This window comes from Lithobates pipiens, unplaced genomic scaffold (assembly GCF_037356315.1).
Source record: "Lithobates pipiens isolate NorthernLeopardFrog02 unplaced genomic scaffold, aLitPip1_a1.2 Scaffold_18, whole genome shotgun sequence".
NCBI lineage: Eukaryota > Metazoa > Chordata > Amphibia > Anura > Ranidae > Lithobates > Lithobates pipiens.
Window position 1 is genome coordinate 82,842,941 of NW_027507758.1, and position 22,328 is coordinate 82,865,268.

Here is a 22,328-nt window from a genome sequence, read left to right on the forward strand (position 1 = left end):
TACAGAGGAGGCATTGGCTTATGCGGCTCTTGCTCCCTACTACAGCTCCAACTTTACAAGTAGTCCCTCTGCATTGCACTCTGTTTGATGCTCTGGAATGGCAGGGTCACCAAGCCCAGACCACGATCTATTGGTTCCTGATCCCCAATCTAAACTGTTCAAGATGGGCAAATTTTCTCTGCTTAAAGAGGACGTAAAGTCTCTTTAATTGTACCTACAAGTAACCCTATAGTAAGGCTTACCTGTACGTACTATAAATATCTCCCAAACGTGCAGAGTATAGGACAGTGATGGCGAACCTTGGCACCCCAGATGTTTTGGAACTACATTTCCCATGATGCTCAACTACACTGCAGAGTGCATGAGCATTATGGGAAATTTAGTTCCAAAACATCTGGGGTGCCAAGGTTCGCCATCACTGGTATAGGAGATATTTACTACTGTATATACCCTGCCGCCGTCATCGTCGCATGCACACTGACGGAAAGGCGCTTGTGGCATTTCTTCAGGAACCGTGCTGTGACTGGCAGCACCTGAGTGCATGCGCAGGAGTGGCGTCATCGCAGCTCTGGTCAATCACAGTGCCGGAGCCCACAAACCCAAAAGTAACTCCGGGAAAGGGCATCTTTCTAAAAGGTAAGCATTTCATAATGGGCTAGTATGCAATGCATACTAGCTCATTATGCCTTTGTCTTGCAGGGTTTTTTTTGGGGAGGGGAGGGGGATTTGTTTTCAAAGGTTTACAACTTAATTGTCACAACTTATCATTATAAACATCTTTTTACATATAATCTGGGAATGTCCCAAAAGAAGAGTCTTTTAGTCTGAAATTTCAGACTACACCACCTTATTAAAACATATCCAATGTCTGTAATCCTGCTATGTGTCTTGTCAGCTACGTAGACTATTTCCAATATGTCCAATTACACCAAAACCTTTATCAGACTACTTTTATGCAAAGAAAGCTATAGATCTCCAGTGGAAATCCTCCACTACTGAAACCTGCCAGGGATCACCCAAGCATTACCGTTATACACAATGTCCTACAAAGCGCAAGGCTACACAAAAAAAAAAAAAAAAAAAAGTTTGATAAGCTGTGAGAACCCACCACACCATTCCCCTATGATTGATGAATGAGATCTACCGATATAGTGTACCGGTTTCTGCAACTTCAACAATGTGTCCAAATATAAAAGAAAAAACAAAATTGTACAGATAGACACACACAGGTAGAATGCGGTAGCTTTGCTAGCCTATTTGGGTATTACAAACATTTGGTGTTATTATACATTGTATTGAATACGGATTGTATAAATCTGTATAAATACTGACTACTAGGTTATATGTTCAGCTCTACATTTACTCTTCCTCTGAGGTATAATCATTCCGTCCTGTTCCGTTTTCCTGTAAATAATGGATTTATACTGTTTGTTTGCAAATAATAAAATAATTTTAAAACGTAATAAAAAATATCCCTTAGGAAAAAAAAAAAAAAAGTTCATTGTATAAAGATTGTTTGGTCAGATTGCAATGTGTATAGTCTACTGGAGCACATAAACAAACCTCTAAAGAGACTAAAACAAACACATGCCTGAGGAAGGGGTCCTGTGGCTCTGAAATCTTGCATTACACCGTTTTGTGATGTGGTATGATCATTCTTTGAATAAAAAAATGTTTGGACAAAATTGATGAGCCTTGGTGTGCTCACGAACATCTACACAAACTGAAACTGGGACATCTGCTTCCAGTCCAAGTCTTGACTTCAGGTCTATCCTTCAGAGGGCAAAGCTAATTCCACAGAGGTCTGCTAGGGCCCCAATGAACAAAGAAAAAAAGTTTGTGCCAAACAAAGCACCTACCTGCTGAGGCACCCCCGGTTTCAATCGCCTTCTTAATCTTTTCCTGATCCTCCCATCGAAGCTCTGTGAAGCCATCAATATCCCCATGGGATAAGACCCGTGCACGCTTCCAGAAACAGGAATAATGGTGCCAATGTGGTACTTTCCCATCAAACATGGGTGACTAGGATAGAAAATTAAATAAAAATAAAGTCATTTGTAATAACTAAAATTGGTCAATGTTACATAACACATTTATACACTAGGACACAAGATAACACGTTCCCACTGTAAGCTTGGATTTTAAGGGTGCCAATAACTCCGGTTAATAGACACATAATAAAATTCATAATCTTTTGTTAGTTTAAAAATATAGATGTAGCAAAAAGATACATATACACAAGAACACATTATAGAATTGATGGTTTAAGTTTGTTGCAGAAGTTGACAAATGTGATCATGTATTTACAGTGGGTATAAAAAGTCTACACACCCTGTTAAAAATGTCAGGTTTCTGTGATGTAAAAAAACAACGAGACAAAGAAATAATTTCAGAACTTTTTCCACCTTTAATGTGACCTATGAACTGTACAATTCAATTGAAAAAAAAAACTGATGTTAAATTGGAGTCAGTACACGTCTGCCATCATTTAAAGTGCCTGATTAACCCCACAAAGTTCAGCACTTTCTTAGTTGCATCCTACAGCAAAAGCCCATGGTCCACAGAGAGCTTCCAAAGCATAGGGATCTTATTGTTAAAAGGTATCAGTCAGGAGAAGGGTACAAAAGAATTGGCAAGGCATTAGATGTACCATGGAACACAGTCAAGATAGTCATCAAGTGGAGAAAATATGGCACAACATTTACCTTACCAAGAACTGGGCATCCCTCCAAAATTGATGAAAAGACGAGAATAAAACTGATCAGGGAAGCTGCCAAGAGGCCTACAGCAACATTAAAGGAGCTGCAGGAATATCTGTCAAGTACTGGCTGTGTGGTACATGTGACAACAATCTTCAGACTTCTGCTAGAAAGCTGAACATGAAGAGGAACTTCATGTTTCAGCATGGCAATGACGCAAAGCATACATCCAAATCAACAAGGGATGGCTTCACCAGAAGATTAAAGTTTTGGAATGGCCCAACCAGATCCCCAGACCTAAATCCGATTGTAAATCTGTGGGGTGATCTGAAGGTGATCTGTGCCCAGGAGATGCCCTCGCAATCTGACAGATTTGGAGTGTTTTTGCAAAGAAAAGTGGGCAAATATTGCAAAGTCAAGATGTACCATGCTTATAGACTCATACCCAAAAAGACTGAGCGCTGTAATAAAATCAAAAGGTGCTTCAACAAAAGTATTAGTTTAAGGGTGTGCACACTTATACAACCATATTATTTTTACTTTCTTTCCTCCACCTAAGAGAATTCGGTTTGTTGCTCAACACATTAAAAAGGTGAAAAAAATTCTGAAATGATTTTATCTGTCTAATTTTTTTTTACATCACATTGCTATGTCTAAATTTTTAAACTAACAGAATAAAAGATTATGAATTGTAATAAGTGTCTATTAAACTGAGTTATTGGCACCTTTAAAAATCCCAGCTCCCTACAGGAGCATGTTATCTTGTGTCCCATTTCTAAACCGATGGCATGCGGTGCCTGTGAGCTTTCCTCTGGTAACTCCTTGTGTGATATGTATACACTACTTATCTGGATGGGTACAGACCATGGCCAAAAGGAAGTAATTAACCACTTGCCGCCTGCCCTATTACAAATAGATGGCGGCAAAGTGGTTTCATAATCCTGACCGGACGTCATATGACGTCCTCAGGATTATGAGCCGCTGCGCGCCCCCGGGGGCGCGCATCGCGGCGATCGTTGTTGCGGGGTGTCAGTCTGACACCCGGCAACTACGATCTCGGTAAAGAGTCTCCGACGGAGACTCTTTACCACGTGATCAGCTGTGTCCAATCACGGCTGATCAGTGTAAAATGGGAAGAGCCGGTGATCGGCTTTTCCTCACTCGCGTCTGTCAGACGCGAGTAGAGGAGAGCCGATCGGCTGCTCCTCTGACAGGGGGGGGGTCTGTGCGGATCGATTATCAGCACACCCCCCCCCCCCCCGAGGATGCCCACACTGGACCACCAGGGACGCCACCAGACCACCAGGGAACAGGTAATCCTCCCTAGACCACCAGGGATGCCAATGGTCAGCACAATGGATGCCAATCAGTGCCCACAATGGGCATCACTGATTGGCATGCATTATTGTTTGGCACTGATTGGCATCCATTAGTACAGTAGAACACCAATGCCGCCTATGAGTGCCCACCCGTGCCGCCCATCAGTGCCCACCCGTGCCGCCCATCAGTGCCCACCCGTGCCGCCCATCAGTGCCACCTCATCAGTGCCCATCAGTGCCGCCTTATCAGTGCCCATCAGTGTAGCAGAAAACGTACTTATTTACAAAGTTTTGAAACTGAAACAAAAAAAAAAACATTTTTTTTTCAAAATTTTCTGTATTTTTTTATTTGTAGGGAAAAAAATAAAACCATAGAGGTGATCAAATACCACCAAAAGAAAGCTCTATTTGTGGGAAAAACTGGAGTTAGTACTTACCGGTAACTCCTTTTCCGGTGGTCTTCCAGGACAGCCCTTGAGAGATGGAGCTCCTCCCATCGACACAGGAAACACATTGCCACAGTTCAAAAGGCGGTCCCTCAGGTCCCTGGTCAGTCATTCACCAAGAACCGAAGGATGGAACTGAAAAACATATAAACCATAACAGGTAATAACATTAGTACATCACTACAATCAAATAAAGGGTGGGATCGTGCTGTCCTGGAAGACCACCGGAAAAGGAGTTACCGGTAAGTACTAACTCCAGTTTTCCCAAGTGTTCTTCCAGGACAGCCCTTGAGAGGATCCCCAAGTACTTACCAGATTAGGGGGGGACCACGGCCTGGAGGACTTTCCTCCCAAAGGCCTGATCCTGACTAGACATTAAGTCCAGTCGGTAATGCCTTGTAAAGGTGGAAAAGCTTGACCATGTGGCTGCTTTACATACCTGCTCCGGGGTGGCACCAGCTCTTTCTGCCCAGGATGCAGACAACGCTCTTGTTGAGTGAGCTTTAACACCCTCAGGAGGATCTCTATTCAAGGCCTTATACCCCTCTGCTATAGCTAGCCTAATCCATCTAGCTATGGTTACTTTTGAAGCTTTCTGTCCCCTACGCTGTCCGGAAAAAAGGACAAAAAGGGAGTCTGAGATTCTGAATGGATTTGTTATTTTAAGATATTCTAGAATACACCTCCTCACATCCAATAAATGAAAACGTTCCTCTTTCTCATTTGCTGCATTTTGACAAAATGAAGGGAGGACAATATCTTGGGACCTATGGAAACTAGATGCTACCTTTGGTAAGAACCCAGGGTCTGTCTTTAGAATGACTCTGTCTTCTAGGATCTGTAGGAATGGTTCCCTGATGGAAAGTGCTTGGATTTCACTGACCCTACGGGCTGAAGTGATTGCCACCAGGAGAACTGTCTTAAAGGTAATAAGCCTTAGGGAGGCCTCTGAGATAGGCTCAAAGGGTGACCCCAAGAAAGCTTTTAGCACAACTGCTAAATCCCAGGATGGGACTTTTGTGATTCTGACTGGCTTGCGTCTAGCGACTGCCTTACAGAATCTAGCGACAAAAGGATTTTCCTGTAAGCGTTCATCTAGGTATACACTTAAGGCAGCTATCTGTACTTTAATAGTACTTAGGGTTAAACCCTTGTTTACACCTTCCTGTAAAAACTGTAGAATATTAGCCGTATTTATGTCCCGGCCATTCAGCCAGCTATTGAATTTTTTCCAGACTTTTTTGTAAATAGCTCTCGTGACTGGTTTGCGACTCTGTAGTAAGGTCGCAATTACCTCGTCTGACAGGCCCTTACTCCTTAAGATTTCCTCCTCAGTAACCACGCTGACAGCTTCAGTGTGGCGACCTGCGGATGGTAAAGAGGTCCCTGCGACAGGAGGTCCTGTCTGTAGGGAAGTCTTAGAGGCGGACAGTCTGTCAATTGTAGCAACGTTGTGAACCACGGTCTCCTGGGCCAAAAAGGTGCTACTAGAATCAAACAGGTTTTTTCCTTGAGGAATCTTGCTAGGACCCTCGGAATGAGATGAAGAGGGGGAAATGCATACGCCAGACTGAAAGTCCATGGAGTTTGCAAGGCATCTACCGCCAGGGGTTGATCTCCTGGGTTTAGCGAGAAAAAATTGGGAACCTTTGCATTTTTCTTGCTCGCAAAAAGGTCTACCTCTGGTTCTCCCCAGTGAGCTGTTATGAGATTGAATGCCTCTGGGTGTAAGGACCATTCTTGGTTCGAAATCCTCTGTCGACTCAAGAAGTCCGCCTTGTTGTTCAGCTCCCCTTTCAGGTGAACTGCAGAAATGGATTCCAGATTGGCTTCTGCCCACTGGAGAATGCGTCTGGCTACCAACATCAAACGAGGACTTCTGGTTCCTCCTTGTTTGTTTATGTATGCTACAGCCGTCGTATTGTCTGAACGGACTTGTAGATGGTGACCCTGTATTGCGGGGTGGAAAGCTAGAACAGCTCTCAGGATTGCTGTTAGTTCTTTCCAATTGGAAGAGAAACATTTCTCCTCCGGGGTCCACTTGTCCTGGACCCAGCTTGAGCCTAGGTGGGCTCCCCAGCCCCAACTGCTCGCATCCGTTGTTAGTGTTGAAGTGATAGGAAGGACCCAATGAACCCCTTTGTTTAGGTTCTCCCTGTCCTTCCACCACCAGAGGGAGCGTTTTACCCTTGAGGGGATCGATACCTCCTCCTCCAGATCTCTGCCTTTTAATTGTTCTAACAGAAAACCCTGAAGTTCTCTTTGATGGAACCTGGCCCATTGTACGGCTGGAATGGCTGCCGTCATAAGACCTAAGACCGACATTACTTCCCTCACCGTACACTTGGGGCTGCATTGAAGAAAAGATATTCTCTGCCACAGATTCAAAATCTTTTCTTCCGGCAGTATAATTTTCTGATCTACAGACTTGATCCAGTACCCCAGATACAGGATCTCCTGTGTTGGGGTTGTCTTGGATTTCTCCTGACTGACAATCCACCCTAATCGACTCAGACTGAGTTGAGTCAATTCTAGGTCCTGAGAAAGACGACTCTCTGAGTGGGCTGTTAGGAGCAGATCGTCTAGGTAGGGGATAATTGAGACTGATTGAAGCCTCAGAGGAACTAAAGCCTCTCCGAGAACCTTGGTAAAGATTCTCGGAGAGGATGATAGACCGAAGGGAAGTGCTCTGCACTGAAAGTGGTAAACCTTTGTGTCTATCTGCACTGCCATCCGAAGGAATTTCTGGCATTCCTCCCTTATTGGAATGTGCAGATAAGCATCCCTTAGGTCCAGGGTTGCCATAAATGTCTCTTTCTGCAGGAGATTCTTTATGGAATAAATGGACTCCATCCGAAATCTCTTGTAACGGATGGAGCGATTCAGTGGACGGAGGTTCATAATTAGTCTGAATCTCCCTGACGGTTTTCTTACCACAAAGATGTGCGAGTAAAAACCGTCCCCTTGTTCCTGAATAGGGACTGGTGTCAATACTTCTTGATCTACCATTTCCCCTATTAGTAAAGGTAAGGCCCTGGCCTTTTCTGAGTGACTTGGAAGCTTTGTCACCAGAAACTTGGAAGGAGGGTTGCTGTGAAATTCCAGCGCATGACCCCTTTTTATTATGTTTAAGACAAACTCGTTCGAGGTTGTCTCTTCCCATTGAGGAAGAAATTTGCTTAATCTTCCTCCCACAGGAACCCTGACGTCACTGGGGTTTGGGATCCTGATTGGGGCGGCTAAACAGTATGCCCCCTTTTCCTTTCCCTTTATGTCCCGACCAATGTTTTTTGGGGGTTGAACTCTTCTCTGATTTAGAGGGTTCCTTAAAGGGACGAAAAATTTTTCTTTGAAAATTTTTCTTTTTTGCAGGAAAGGTTTTCTTTTTGTCCGCCGTCCTTTCTAAGGCGGAGTCTAATTCAGGCCCGAAGACTAAGTCTCCTGTAAAAGGGACGCTGCACAGGCGGGTTTTAGACGCCGTGTCTCCCCCCCAGGTTTTCATCCATACTGACCTCCTTGCTGCCACTGAAAGTGCTGCAGATTTAGCCGTAAATTTAACGGAGTCCGTGGAGGCGTCAGAGATGAAACTGGTGGCCTTAAAAAGCATAGGGAAAGATTTCAAAAGCTCCCCCCTAGGAGTGCCTGCCTTTAAGTGTTCTTGTAGTTGCGATAACCAGAACTCCAGGTTTCTAGCTACACAGGAAGTGGCTAGAGCTGGTTTTAAGCCTGCCATAGAGGCATCCCAGGCCCTCTTTAAGACGATGTCTGTTCTCCTGTCCATGGGATCTTTCAGGTGGCCCATATCCTCAAAGGCCAGATCAGCCTGCTTTGAGATTTTGGACAGAGGGGCGTCTAGTTTTGGATTTTTATTCCAGACCGCCTCTGGGCTCTCATCAAAAGGGAACCTTCTCTTAAGGGATTTAGGAAAGAAAACCTTCTTGTCTGGTTCAGACCACTCCTTAAGGACAAGGTCAGAAAGCACCTTATGTATAGGAAAAACCCTTGCTTTCTTTTTCCCCAGAGCCTCATACATTTGATCATGTCTGGATAACTGAGTTTCTTCCTCCTCAATTTCCAGCGTATCATAGATAGCCCCCATTAGCTCATCTACTTCCTCGAGAGATAATCTATATTTTGAGGCTTTAGATGCTGCTTGATCCTCTTCCTGACCCGAGTCAGTGTCAGAGGATTCGGGGCTAATCAACGTGGGGCTAGGCTCCCTGACCATACGGGGCTCCCCTGAGCTGGGTGTTGTAAGGCATGGTGAGGATGAGATTATAGTTGTTTTACTCGTGGAGGCAGCTGCAGCTGATCCCACGTCAGTGATTAACTCCCGGAGGGACTTAAAGGTCGACGCCATTTCCTCTTTAAAGGAGCCCAAGCTTAGAATCACCACTAACAAACAACCTCACTGTGAGTAAACCGCCACCGTGGGGTACTACAGGGCCCAGCCTACAAACACCACCACTCCACCAGAGTAATAGCATGCCCAGCAGCCTACCTGGGTTTGGCTGGTGCCTGTCTCCGCCGGAGTATCCTGGGGAATAGCCTCCATGGTCCCCCTCTGACGCTCCGAATCCCGCCGCTAATCCGGTATAGCTGGACGCTGGTCGGGCTTTACAGGCACAGCGCTGGCTCTCCCTCTCCTCCTTGTACCCTTAGAGACCCGGAACCGGAAGTCTCGGCACGCAGTGATGACGCGGTTCCGCCGGAAGTGAACGCTCGGCGTCTCCGACCCCCTGCAACGAGGAGGGAAGATGGAAGGTTCCACTCACCACTCCTGGGGGAAACCGGCGTCATTCTGCCCCTGGCCACCTCGGCACTGGAAGGAGGAGGGTAACGGGTCTGCTCCGGTTCAGCTGGACGGTACCCGAGCCAAAGAAAAAAAGGTATGGACCCAAACTGCAGCCATAAACCAGGACCCGGTCCCTTAGGCTTGCAGGTTCTCAGGCAGCCCCTGAGAGGGGCCTCCAGGTTCCTGGCAACATGTTCCTCCGACGGAGGAAACACAAATGACTGACCAGGGACCTGAGGGACCGCCTTTTGAACTGTGGCAATGTGTTTCCTGTGTCGATGGGAGGAGCTCCATCTCTCAAGGGCTGTCCTGGAAGAACACTTGGGAAAAAATAATAAAAATTTCATTTGGGCACAGTGTAGCATGACCGCGCAATAGTCATTCAAAGTGCGACGGCGCTGAAAGCTCAAAATTGGTCTGGGCAGGAAGGTGTTTAAGTGCCCGGTATTGAACTGGTTAAAACTCCAATTCTTATTTCTCAGTGGCAAAAACTGTCATAACATCAAGTGCTGAAAGTACTGTCATAAGCATCAAGTGCTGCTCTTGAACTCAAGAGAAAATAAGTTAAGAAACTTCTAGAAATGTAAATTGTTCCTAAAGCCAGCCATACATGGATTAGATTTAGCCAGTTCAGCAAGGACCAGATGAATTTCAATCCATGTATAGGCACTAAGGTTGTACAGAAGTTGGTCTATCGATCAACTGCCCTGTCAGATTTTCTGAAACAATAGCTCATCAGGGAGGATTCCTCCATCCACGCACTCGGATGAGGTAATCCTCCTGATGAGCCATTGCATTCTGACAGCATTGATCAAGTGGAGTTGGTTGATCGAATAACACTGACTCATCTACAGGCTGCTTAATCACCTAAATTCATCAAAATTCCTTTAGAAAAAAAAAAAAAACAACTCACCTCTAAATGCCTGTTGCTAGGGAGTCCCTCAGTCTGCCTCCTTCAGTGCCTGGGCTGGTGACATCACTTCCCCTCGGCGCAGGAAGGGCTCAGCTCTGCTCCCCCCCCCCCCCCCGTCAGTCATCTGGGACACGTTACAGGTCCCAGATGACTGCGGAAGCAGTGGGTGCCCGGCTGTGCAGCCACTGCTGCCGACCGGGGGGGGGGGGGGGGGGGGGGGGTGGACGAGCTGGGCTTCCTTCCCCCGCATCGCTGGACCCTGGGACAGGTAAGTGTCCGATTATTAAAAGTCAGCAGCTGCAGTTTTTTTTTTAAGGGGAACTCCTCTGTAAGGACCAAGCCTCTGAGATTTGGCGTTTACAAGTTAAAAACATTTTTCCCCTAGAAAATTACTTAGAAAAAAATATGATGTTTGGGGGTTCTAACAACCTAGAGAATAAAATGGCAGTCGTTGCAATACTGTCAAATCGTATTTGTGCAGTGGTCTTGGAAAAAATAATACAAATTTTTGCATTTATAAACAAAAAACAGTAAGGTTAGCCCATTATTTTTTATTTTATTTTGTGAAATAAAATGTTACACCGAGTAAATTGATACCCAACATGTCATGCTTCAAAAAATTGCGCCAGCTCGTGGAATGGTGACAAACTTTTACCCTTAAAAATCTCCATAGGCGATGTTTAAAAAAATTCTACAGGATGCATGTTTTCAGTTACAGAGGAGGTCTAGGCCTATAATTATTGCTCTCGCTCTACCGATCGCGGCGATGCCTCACGTGTGGTTTGAACACAGTTTTCATATGCGGGCGCTACTCCCGAATGTGTTGGCTTCTGCACATGAGCTCAGCTTTTTTATTATTTAATTTTACAATTTTCTTTTTTTTTTTTAGAACAAAGTGTCACTTTTAGTCCTATTACAAGGAATGTAAACATTCCTTGTAATAGAAAAAAATAAAAAAAAGCATGTCAGGACCTCTTAAATATGAGATCCGGGGTTAAAAAGACCTATTTACACTAAAATGCAATATAAAAAAAAATTGTCCCTTTAAGAGGTATAGGTGGTCACTGAAGCGGATACTAGGGTTATGGCAGCTAGCTGCTGCCATAACAACGATATCCCTCTTCAAAGTGCCGATGTATATCACCGGTTCGGAAGTGGTTAAGCAGTAATCTAAAATATCTACCTTGTGTCTTGAATTACTCCTGAAAAATAGAGCATTTCCTGTGTGTGAACCCTCCTGTGCCTACAGCCTCATAGCTGTATATCTGCAGTGTGAGATCTAAGTGACGGCCACCTCTGCCTGCTAAGCTTAACAGATCTGGAGTGAGATTTAGTGATGTCACTAGTGTGCTGCTCAGTTTTCTCCTTGTTGTGGAGGAAGTTGTACCTGGAGACCTGATTCTTCCATCTAGAGATCTAAGCTTTTTAAATCCTGCCTTTGATTATTTTTCCATCAGTAAACAGAACACTTGTCATCAAGAATGCAGCTATGAAATGAAGAAATAAAGCACTGCCCCTGCACCTAGATGTTAGTCTGCATCTCCAACAAAGACCGGACAGAAGGAGGCATGGAAAGTCTGAAAGAGTTTGTTACCCCAACACTTCATAGTTCTGATATGTGTCTGCTGTACTATGTACTTGTATGAGAACATATCCCTGTTCTCTTTGTATTGCTTTCTTTATGTGAAATCCCTGGTGTTTCTGCTAGTCTCCTTGCTTTCCTATTAAAAACTGACCACACCAAGCAGGAGAACACACCATGGTCAGTTCTCTAGCTATGCTGGGAACTCAGTGTGCTTTCTTCCAATGATCAGATTTGTCCTGACTTGCCCCTGCTGCGCAGCCATTCACTGGGAAGATCAGTGTACTGCTTCCGCCCAGCTCAATTGCAGCTGAGAAAAGAGAGAATCTGATCACAAAAAAAAAAAAAAAAAAAAATGTTTACCTTTATATATACACAAAAATGTTTTGCTTTTCATTTCCATTTGAAACTGAATGAGTTATTTTAGAAGGTGATCATTTACATTCGCTTTAAGTCCATAGCGGAGAAAAGGTCAGTTCTAGAAAACCTCAAAGGGATATCGGCTAGACATCATTTGCTTGCTTTTTTCTTTTGAGCACAGCTTCCACAGTTCATTTCCTCAACATAACAGTGCAAGGGAAGATGCGTCTGTTATGTGCTGCTGAAGGCTTTGCAGGGTAATAATAGCTGGAGTTTTTCTGCAAAATGTTTATAGTTGAGGAATAAAGTGGCTTTGTTTGGTTTCTTATCATGGAAACTCAAGTTCGTCAAAGCCATAGTTGCCAAAAAACATTTATACAATGGCAGAGATATAAAGCAATAACAGATAACTGCTCAGCTGTCATCAAGTCAGTGTATATAGCTGGTTTAAATGGAGCCAACATGCAAGGGACTGTCTCAACATGAGCTGCACAGTCACCCAAGACAATTTTTCCTGACAGAAATGGGCTGCCACTGCCAAATACCTTACAAAAATGCTAGCTGCCTGGCTATTCCTCCATCTGCAATATTTTATGAGAAAACTGATCCAGCACAAGCATGCAGATAAAGAAAACCCCCCATCTGTATACTTGTTCTGGAACACAAAGTATTAATTGAACCTAAAATGTTGGAATAGCCAGGCAATCAACATTAGCAAAATAAGTAGTCCACATTGGCAACCTTCATTAATCCTCTCAGGTAAGGTTTTCTGTAAACATTTTTTTTTTTTTTAAAGTGTCAAACAGAAGGGCCCCTGCTATAATAGCCATTGGCTCGTCTGTATGCCTCTTAGAAACTGGAAGGGCCTCCATGTCTATCCTGTGCAATGACAGCGCCTCAATGGTTAGTATGGGCAAACAGGAGTGTAAGAATTGGTGGGTTTTCAGAGGGGTACACGGATATATTCTCTTGTACCAAAAACTTCATTAGAAAAACAGTATGGTGGATAGAGAAGTTGGTTCTAGCGTATACAGTGTGGTTCAAAAATATGCTCAAAATACAATTAGGATAGAACATATCCACGCAGGGGTTGTATGAATCTTATAAGAACACAGAAGATGAAAATGTGCACAGCAAAGATATGTTCAGATCAACATGAAGAATAAATGTGTGAAAAGTGTGGTGTGCCTTTGTATTCAGTCCCCTTGAGTCAATGTTTTGTAGAACCCGTTTTCGCAGCAACTACAGCTGCAAGTCTCTCTGGGAATGTCTCTACCAGCTTTGCACATCTAGAAGTGCCATTTTTGCCCATTCTGCTTTGCAAAATAGCTCAGGCGCTGAATAGCAAATTTTCAAGTCTTGCCACAGATTCTAAATTGGATTTTGAATGGGTGATTCGAACACCTGAATATGCTTTCATCTAAACCATTCCATTGTAGCTCTGGTTGTATGTTTAGGGTCATTGTCCTGCTGGAAGGTGAACCTCCGTCCCAGTCTCAAGTCTTTTGTAGACTCATGCCACGTACACACGATCGGAATTCTCGCTGGAAAAATCTCTGATGGTTTTACCGACGGAATTCCGCTCAAGCTGTCTCGCCTATTACACGGTCACACCAAATTCCGATCATCTAGAACGCTGTGACATACAACACGTACGACGGGACTAGAAAAAGGATATTCAATAGCCAGTAGCTTCAGTCGTAGTAGTTGAATCTAAGCATGCGTGATTTTTGGCGTGTCGGAATTGCATACACACGATCAGAATTTCCGATAGAAAGTTTGGAAAATTGAGAACATGCTATCAATTTTTGGCTGGCGGAAATTCGGAAAGCTAAAATTCTGATGGAGCATACACACTGTCGCATTTTCCGATGAAAAGCTCTCATTGGTGTTTTCTGGTCGGCACTCCGATCATGTGTACGCGGCATAACAGGGTTTCTTCTAAAATTGTCTTGTATTTGGCTCTATCCATCTTTCCATCAACTCTGACCAGCTTTCCTGTCCCTGCTGAACAAAAGCATTACCACAACATAATGCTGCCACCATGTTTCATGGTGGGGATGGCGTGTTGAGGGTTATGTTCAGTGTTGGTTTTTCTTCAAATATAGCATTTTGCTTTTAGGCCAAAAAGTTAAATTTTGGTCTCATCTGACCAGAGCACCTTCTGCCACAGGTTTGCAGTGTCCCCCACATGGCTTCTCGCAAACTGCAAACGAGAGTTCTTATGGCTTTCTTTCAACAATGGCTTTCTTCTTGCCACTCTTTCATAAAGGCCAGATTTGTGTAGTGCACAATAGTTGTCCTGTGGATAGAGTCTCATACCTGAGCTGTGGATCTCTGCAGCTCCTCCAGAGTTACCATTTGCAGTTGTGCCATACTCTTTCCATTTTTGAATGATGGATTGAATATTGCTCTGCGAGATGTTCAAAGCTTGGGATTTTTTTTTTGCAGTGGTTATCAGTGCAGCACCATTAGTGATGCCTTCCAGTGTCCAACAGTGGTGCCTCCTTGTCAGTGATGCCACCTCAGTGCAGCCTCATTAGCGCACATCAGTGAAGGTGAAAAATAACTTATGTACAAAATCTGTAACAAACTATGAAAAGTACTTTTTCCCCCCTAAATTATTTTTTCATTTGTTTAGCAAAAAATAAACTGTGTGGTGATCACTTAACCAGGCCATAGCCAAATGACTGGTACAGTGCGGCTCGATAATTCTGGGAGGGCATACATTGACGTCCTCCCAGAATCGCGCACACAAGGGAGTTTCCGTGACCGCTGGGTCCAGAGCATCATGGATCCCAGTAAATGGCACAGCGGCCATTTACCACGTGATCGCTCCGTCAAATGGCCGAGCGATCACTTGTAAAACCGGCATCATGTCCGGATCCTCTCTACCCTCTATGTACCAATCGGTACAGTGAGTGGAGAGGAGAGAGATCAGTTGCAGGAGCACTGTGGCTGGATCAGTAGTCCCCCAGCACTGTGCCCATTGCAGCCTCATCCATCCTCAGCAATACTCATCCATACCCAGTCATCCACATTTATGGCTCAACCATGCTTAGCCATCCCCCATCCTCGGCTGATCCATGCCATTACAGTGCTTCACAAAAAAGTAATTGCTAGTCAAATTATATCTGAGAAATGTATGGCCCTAGAATACCTGATGCTACTCCCTGCAAGTTAAGCCTCTGTATGTGGCCAGGCTGTAGAAAAGTCTCACACATGTGGTATCACCATACTCAGGAGTAGGAGAATCTATTTTGGGGTGTAATGTTTGGTGTGTACATGCTATGTGTTAGAAATATTGTATAAATGGACACATTTTTTTCCACATTTTCCAAAAACATGTAGAAAAAAAATAAAAACATGTTCAAAAGACTCCTTATGCCTCAGATTATACACTGGGGTGTTTTCTTTCCAAAATGGGGTAATTTTTTGGGTGTTTCCATTGTCCTGGTGCTCCAGGGCCTTCAAAAGTGCAAGAGGTAATCAGGAAGTTAGATGTGCAATTTATGTTCCTAGAACACCTGAAGGTGCTTTTAGTCCTACTGAAAAACATACAAAGAAGATATCAGCATCAGTAAAAATAAAAAACAAAAAGCTGCTACCTTAGTGAAACGAATGTCTAAACAAATAAATGATACCTCTAATCGTGTACTGCAAAAATATTAGAAGATAATTTAAGTAGCGCTTATAATACAAGCGTGCAAAATGTAAAATAATCCAATCTATCACCCCGTGATACAGTGATAAAAAGAACTAAAAGTCCATTGAACAGAATCTTGAAAATCGCAGAAGGGAATCAGTTTTCAAAGGGGTGTCTACACTGCTTTTTTTGCCAAACACAAAAGTGGGAGGCAACATCAGTCGGTGAGTGCGTTTCTATTGGGCGAGGTGTCACGAGCACATTGGTGTGGTGGAAGTCTGAAGGATTTTTTTGAAAACCGATTCCCTTCAATGGACATTTCGTTTTTTATCACTGTATCGAGGGGTGATAGATTGGATTATTTCACATTTTGTACACTTGTATTATAAGCGCTACTTAAATTATCTTCTAATATTTTTGCAGTACACGATTAGGGGTATAATTTGTTTAAAAATATTTTGCAAAGAAAGGGGGTAAAATGACAACTTCAAAAAAACTCACCATACTAAAAATACATAGGAATGTCTACTTTCCAAAAAGGGGTAATTTGGGGGGGGGGGGGGTATTTGTACTGTCCTGGCTTGTTAGTGTCTCAAGAAATGAGATAGGCCATCAGTACTTCAGGTGTGATCAATTGTCAGATTGGCACAATAGCTTGTGGACTCTAGAACTTTCACCAAATAATATACACCAAATCGGGTTATTTTACCAAAATATCTAGTAGTATAAATTTTGGCCACAATTGATGAAGAGAAACTACCAAAATTGCAAAATTTTATAACAGAAATTACAATTTTTTCTTTTATAGCGCAAGAAATAAAAAAAAAAAAAAACTAGTGGAGAGTAAATGCCACCAAAAGAAGTTATTTGTGTGAAAAAAAAAAGACAAAAATTTCAGTTTGTATGGCTGAAAACTCATCACGTTTTTGGTGCGCACTGGTATCAGATCGCATGAGTGTTCAGACCAAGGCGATAAGATTCCAGTTTGCACTGTGTTCTGCAAACCGATTTGCGGGCGTCATCAATTTTATATTGACACCTGCAGCGATTCACAGAGTGCAGTGTGAACTGCCTGCGAGTCAGATGCAATGCAGGAACCTGCACAGGAATCACTGTGCTTTCCACATCACACCAGTGTGAACCCAACCTTAGAAGTTGAGGCATTGTTATGCTGAAACAGAAAGCAACATGAATCTGAAGAGGGGAAAAAAAGGGGGGGGGGTGGGGGGGCGGTGCAGATAGGTGGAGTCTGTGGTCCAGCAGTCTGGGTACATTACTCTGGTTGGGTGGTGAGCCAAAACAGGAAGATAGACGCACTCTGGATTTCTGGAAAACCAACAGATATTATTCTGTACTTGCAACATTATTAAAATAACAAAACATGGGGAATGTGTGTGAATTGGACTTATATACTACAGTTTTTTTGTCCTTACATACCCTTTAATTTAAAAAGGCACATGCTAAGTACCGGCAATATACAGAATAAGTCCGAGGGAGGTTTCTTCACAATGAGGGAGAATTTATTTAATGAAGGTGCAAGCTGCACCCTACTGACCTAGAAATGCCTGCAGGATAAGATTAGGAAGTAGGAGATTATAAAAGGAAGATATCAATTTTTATTACCTGGCAGCCTCTGAAACAACCAACCTAAGCTGGCAGTATGTGGGCAATTAAAATGAACATTTAGATTGTACAACAACCTAGTTTACAATAGAAAAGTAAAGTAAAAATAGTATACTACTTTTTTTTTTTTTTAAGTGATCACATGACCTCTGTTCGCCACTGCATACGGGGAGTAGAATAGCGGGTTTGTAGGTTGCAGGGTGGGTGTTTCAACACATGTCTGACTATTGGATTACAGGCAGGCAGTGCTTCCAAGTAGAATGCAAACAATAAAACTGACCATGCTGGGATGGATGAGCTCTCATCTCTAGAGTGGTCAGTCTGACATAGGAAAGCAGGGGGACTGGCAGGAACACTGGGAATTTCACACAGAAGGAAACAATATGTAGAACAATACTTTTTAACCACTTGCCACCCGCCCTATTACAAACTGACGGTGGCAAAGTGGTTTCATAATCCTGATCGGACGTCATATGACGTGATCAGGATTATGAGCCGCTGCGCGCCCCCGGGGGCGCGCATCGCGGCGATCGTTGTTGCGGGGTGTCAGTCTGACACCCGGCAACTACGATCTCGGTAAAGAGTCTCCGACGGAGACTCCAACACGTGATCAGCCGTGTCCAATCACGGCTGATCACAGTGTAAATAGGAAGAGCCGGTGATTGGCTTTTCCTCACTCGCGTCTGTCAGACACGAGTAGAGGAGAGCCGATCGTCTGCTCCTCTGACAGGGGGGGTCTGTGCTGATCGATTATCAGCACAGCCCTCCCGAGGATGCCCACACTGGACCACCAGGCACACCACCAGACCACCAGGGATGCTAAGCAAAAGGTAATCCTCCCTAGACCACCAGGGATGCCAGTCAGCACAATGGATGCCAATCAGTGCCCACAATGGGCATCACTGATTGGCATCCATTAGTACAGTAGAACACCAATGCTGCCTATGAGTGGCCGCCCGTCCCGTCAGTATCCATCAATGCCACCTCATCAGTGCCACATCATTGGTGCCCATCAGTGCCGCCTTATCAGTGCCCATCAGTGAAGGATAAACCGTACTTATTTACAAAGTTTTGAAACTGAAACAAAAAAAAAATTTTTTTTCCCAAAATTTTCGGTATTTTTTTATTTGTAGGGAAAAAAATAAAAACCGTAGGAGGTGATCAAATACCACCAAAAGAAAGCTCTATTTGTGGGAAAAAAAATGATAAAAATTTCATTTGGGTACAGTGTAGCATGAGCGCGCAATTGTCATTCAAAGTGCGACAGCGCTGAAAGCTCAAAATTGGTCTGGGCAGGAAGGTGTTTAAGTGCCCTGTATTGAAGTGGTTAATACAAGTACATGGTAACAGACACGTGAGGCTTATGAAATGCTGGGGTAACACATACCTTTGCAGAGATCAGTGCTGCATTTAGCAAGTATTTGCAACAAAACACAGCAATAATACACATTGCACAGACTATGTGCAAAGGGATAGTAGTAGAGCCAAGCGATTTTTTTTTTTTTTTTTTTTTTTAGAAAAACTAGATTCACGATTGGAATCAAGGTTTTTTTTTTTGTGATGACACTGCGCTGGTTTTGAATCGATTTGACCTCTCAACTCGATTCAAGATTTAAAACGATTTTTTTCCCCAGCCCTAAATAGTAGTACCAATTTCGGGATGCAATTAATTAGTAAGCACAAAAATATTAAGGGCGGCTGAGCACAAAAACAGCCTTTACAGTAAACCACAATAAAGGATGCATGGTCACAGCTCAGGGACTTTCCAGCTTTGTTATTACAGTAGAGCTTTCCACAGACAGACAGAAACCAGAGATTAGGGAGCAAACACTAACAAAAGTTGCAGAACTTTGAAAACTACAGAAATCAAATGACTTTAAAAGCTGTAATACATCATAATGATTGTAAATGTATTTTTTATTTTAATAGGGAAATATTATGATTTTTTTTAAATCATATACTTACCTAGGTGGATGCTGCATCTGCCCCCACCGGCTCAAACGCTGAGAACCAAGCGATCAAACACCGCTGCATGCTCATTCACACAGCTCCCTGAGCCGAGAGCTTGTGACCATCAGTCACCGGGTCTCTGCTCTGCCACCCCACCCCCCCCCCCCCCCACCCTCACTGGAGCGCTGGGCTGTGGAAGGGGCGGTAGCGAGCGTTTTAGGCTCTCATGGCTGAGCCGGGTGCCGGTGTTCTATCGGATAGTACCCACGCCCGGGACGAGCTGCGCATGCGCTGCACAAAAAAGCACAACAGCTGATTTTACGATCAGCTGTTGTGACGGCGCCTGCGCACATTAGCCGACTGAAGAAATTTTTGTGTAGGTTGTGCTTTGCACTGCCGAGGAGTGTTCATGTCGGTGAGGGGTGGATTTTTAAAAGATGGGCAGTGCTGCAACACATCATTTTCTGCTATTTTTCATGGACGCTTGCGGGGGATCTTGAGCTTTGGCTGTACTTCAACTTTAAATAACAAATACGTTATACTTGCTTTAAGCAATGATTTTGCACAGAGCAGCCCCGATACTCCTGGTTCTTCCCATCCACTAAGTGCTCCCACAGCAAGCCGCTTGCTATCAGGGCACTGAAGTGGGCTCGAACTTGAGCTATGCTGTGTGTGTCCATAGACACACACATCCCGGCTTGGTTCCCCTCACAGACTGGGACTGACAATGGTTCCCGCTGCTACATCCATGTACAGGGAGGAGAGAGTCGCTGCTCTCAGGCACAGCACTGGATGGAGATCAGGCTTGGGCTGCACACAGGTTTTATACCTTAATGCAGAGAATGAAGAAAAAAAGAACCTCCTACCTTTACAACCAGTTTAATACTAGCTAAATACTGAAAGCAAACGGCAGAAAAGAAACATGAGGAAACCTTTGTGTTTATGTAAGTTTTTCTTACCTTCAGCGCTGTAAAGGGAGCACTGGACTATCAGATGAAAAATTCCAACCTAGCTTAGAGCCATGTCCAGCCCGGTTCCCCAGCCAATGAGTTGAATATAAAATAAAAACCTCAGATTCTGCAACCTCACAAACTATGTGGATGCAGAGATCTCTCCCATGGCACAATTGTATTCTGACAGCAGGGCTCTCCCCCCCCCCCCAACACTATACACCGACCAATTAGTTTGGGCTGAGCACCTCTCAGCCATTCACAGAAAGCCTTGTATTTCATGAATATAAGGCTTCCTCTGATTTGCTGAGGTGGAGACTGACGTCAATTGCCCACCTCTCAGTTATGAAATACAGTGCTTCCTGTGAATGGCTGAGCAGTGTTCAGACCGACTCAATTTTGTCCCGAGAGCAGGACAGGAATTGTGCATCCCACAGCGATATATACTGTACATCTACTGTACACTTCCATTAGTAAAAGTACCTAACAGTACACAAAAAGACTGGCTAAGCATACAGTTAACCCTTTGATTGCCCTACATGTTTAACCCCTCCCCACCCAGTGTCATTAGTACAGTGACCAGTGCTAAAAAAATGCACTGATCACTGTATTAGTGTAACTGGTTCCCACAAAGTGTCAGTCAATAAATAAAAATTCCATAAATGTATCCCATAGTTTGTAGACGCTAAAACTTTTGCACATATCAAACGCTTATTGGGCTTTTTTATTTTTTACCAAAAATATGTAGTAGAATACACACTGCCCTAAATTCATGATTTTTTTGGGGGGATATGTTTTAAAGCAGAATGGGGGGGAAAAAAAAAAAAAGTTTTTTCCTTTCAAATCGTCAGTTTTTTTCTGTTTATAGTGCAAAAAATAAAAACCGCAGAGATGATCAACTACCACCAAAAGAAAGCTCTATGGGGAAAAAGTGTGGGGGGGGGGGGGGGTAAACCTTCCGTAGGCGAAGTGGTTAAACCAATCTTCTTTCCAGGTTCCCAATCTTCAGCCACTTGATTGGCTTGGGTGCGGTGACGCCACTCCCTCACAGCATGCAGAGTGTGGCGATAAATGCGGTGTAAGCTACACATGTGTGGCTCATAGCGCATTACAGCTGAGAGACAGGGGGACATTTATGACAGAAAAGACCTCTAGGATCTAGTTATAAAAACCATTCTGATCTCTTGTTATAAAAAACGGGTTTTGGCATGCGGGAGTTTACAACCACTTTCACCCCCTTCCTTCCCACGCCAATTTTCAGCACTGTTGCACTTTGGGTATAATGTAGCATGACCGTGCAATTGTCAAATAGGACTGCAACTAACGATTATTTTCATAATCGATTAATCGGCCGATTATTTTTTGGATTAATCGAATAAAATCATATTAAAAAAAAAAAAGTAATATGCCATTTTTCCATTTATTTAAAAGTAATAATGAAAAAACTGAGTGTAAGGGTCCTTTCACACGGGTCGGATCAGTGCTGATCCGCCCCGTGGATATCCGCTTGCTCAGCGGGGATTGCCGGAGCGATCTCCGCTGAGCAGGAAGATGACAGGTCCGTCTCTGCACAGGGACGGACCGGTCACAGCACCGCTCTCCCCTATGGGAGATCGGATGACGACGGACCGTAGTGTCCGTCGTCTCCCGATCCGATGATGGATGGAAAAATTGCTTTTTCCTCCGTCACACTTTTTCTAATCGGAGCGGCTCGAACGTCAGCGGACGTGTCACTGCTGACATCCGACGTTTCATAGACCTCTATGGAGCATCCGTTCAGGTCCGCCTGAAAAACTGACAGGTGGACCTGAACGGATTGTCCGTGTTAAAGGGGCCTTACACTCAAACTGCAGAATAAAACACCAATGGAGTAACACTATCTCCCCCCCCCCCCCCCCAATAAAATGCAGCTCATTACAAGCATAAAAACATAGTCAGCATATCACTGATGATTTGCGCCAAGCTCACCACCGATCAAAGTTCCTCCAAACAGACCACCGTGATGAGTCCCTGGATGACGCCTATTGGCGCAAATCATCAGTGAT

At 43.9% G+C, this 22,328-nt stretch overlaps 1 protein-coding gene across 1 annotated transcript in view; it reads right to left on the reverse strand.

The window, feature by feature from the left end:
- PARP1 (poly(ADP-ribose) polymerase 1) overlaps positions 1-22,328 on the reverse strand; it is a 77,719-nt gene that overhangs the window by 50,179 nt on the left and 5,212 nt on the right. Inside the window, 1 exon segment of the mRNA XM_077485856.1 lies at positions 1,860-2,022. Coding sequence (XP_077341982.1) covers positions 1,860-2,022 — 163 coding nt within the window.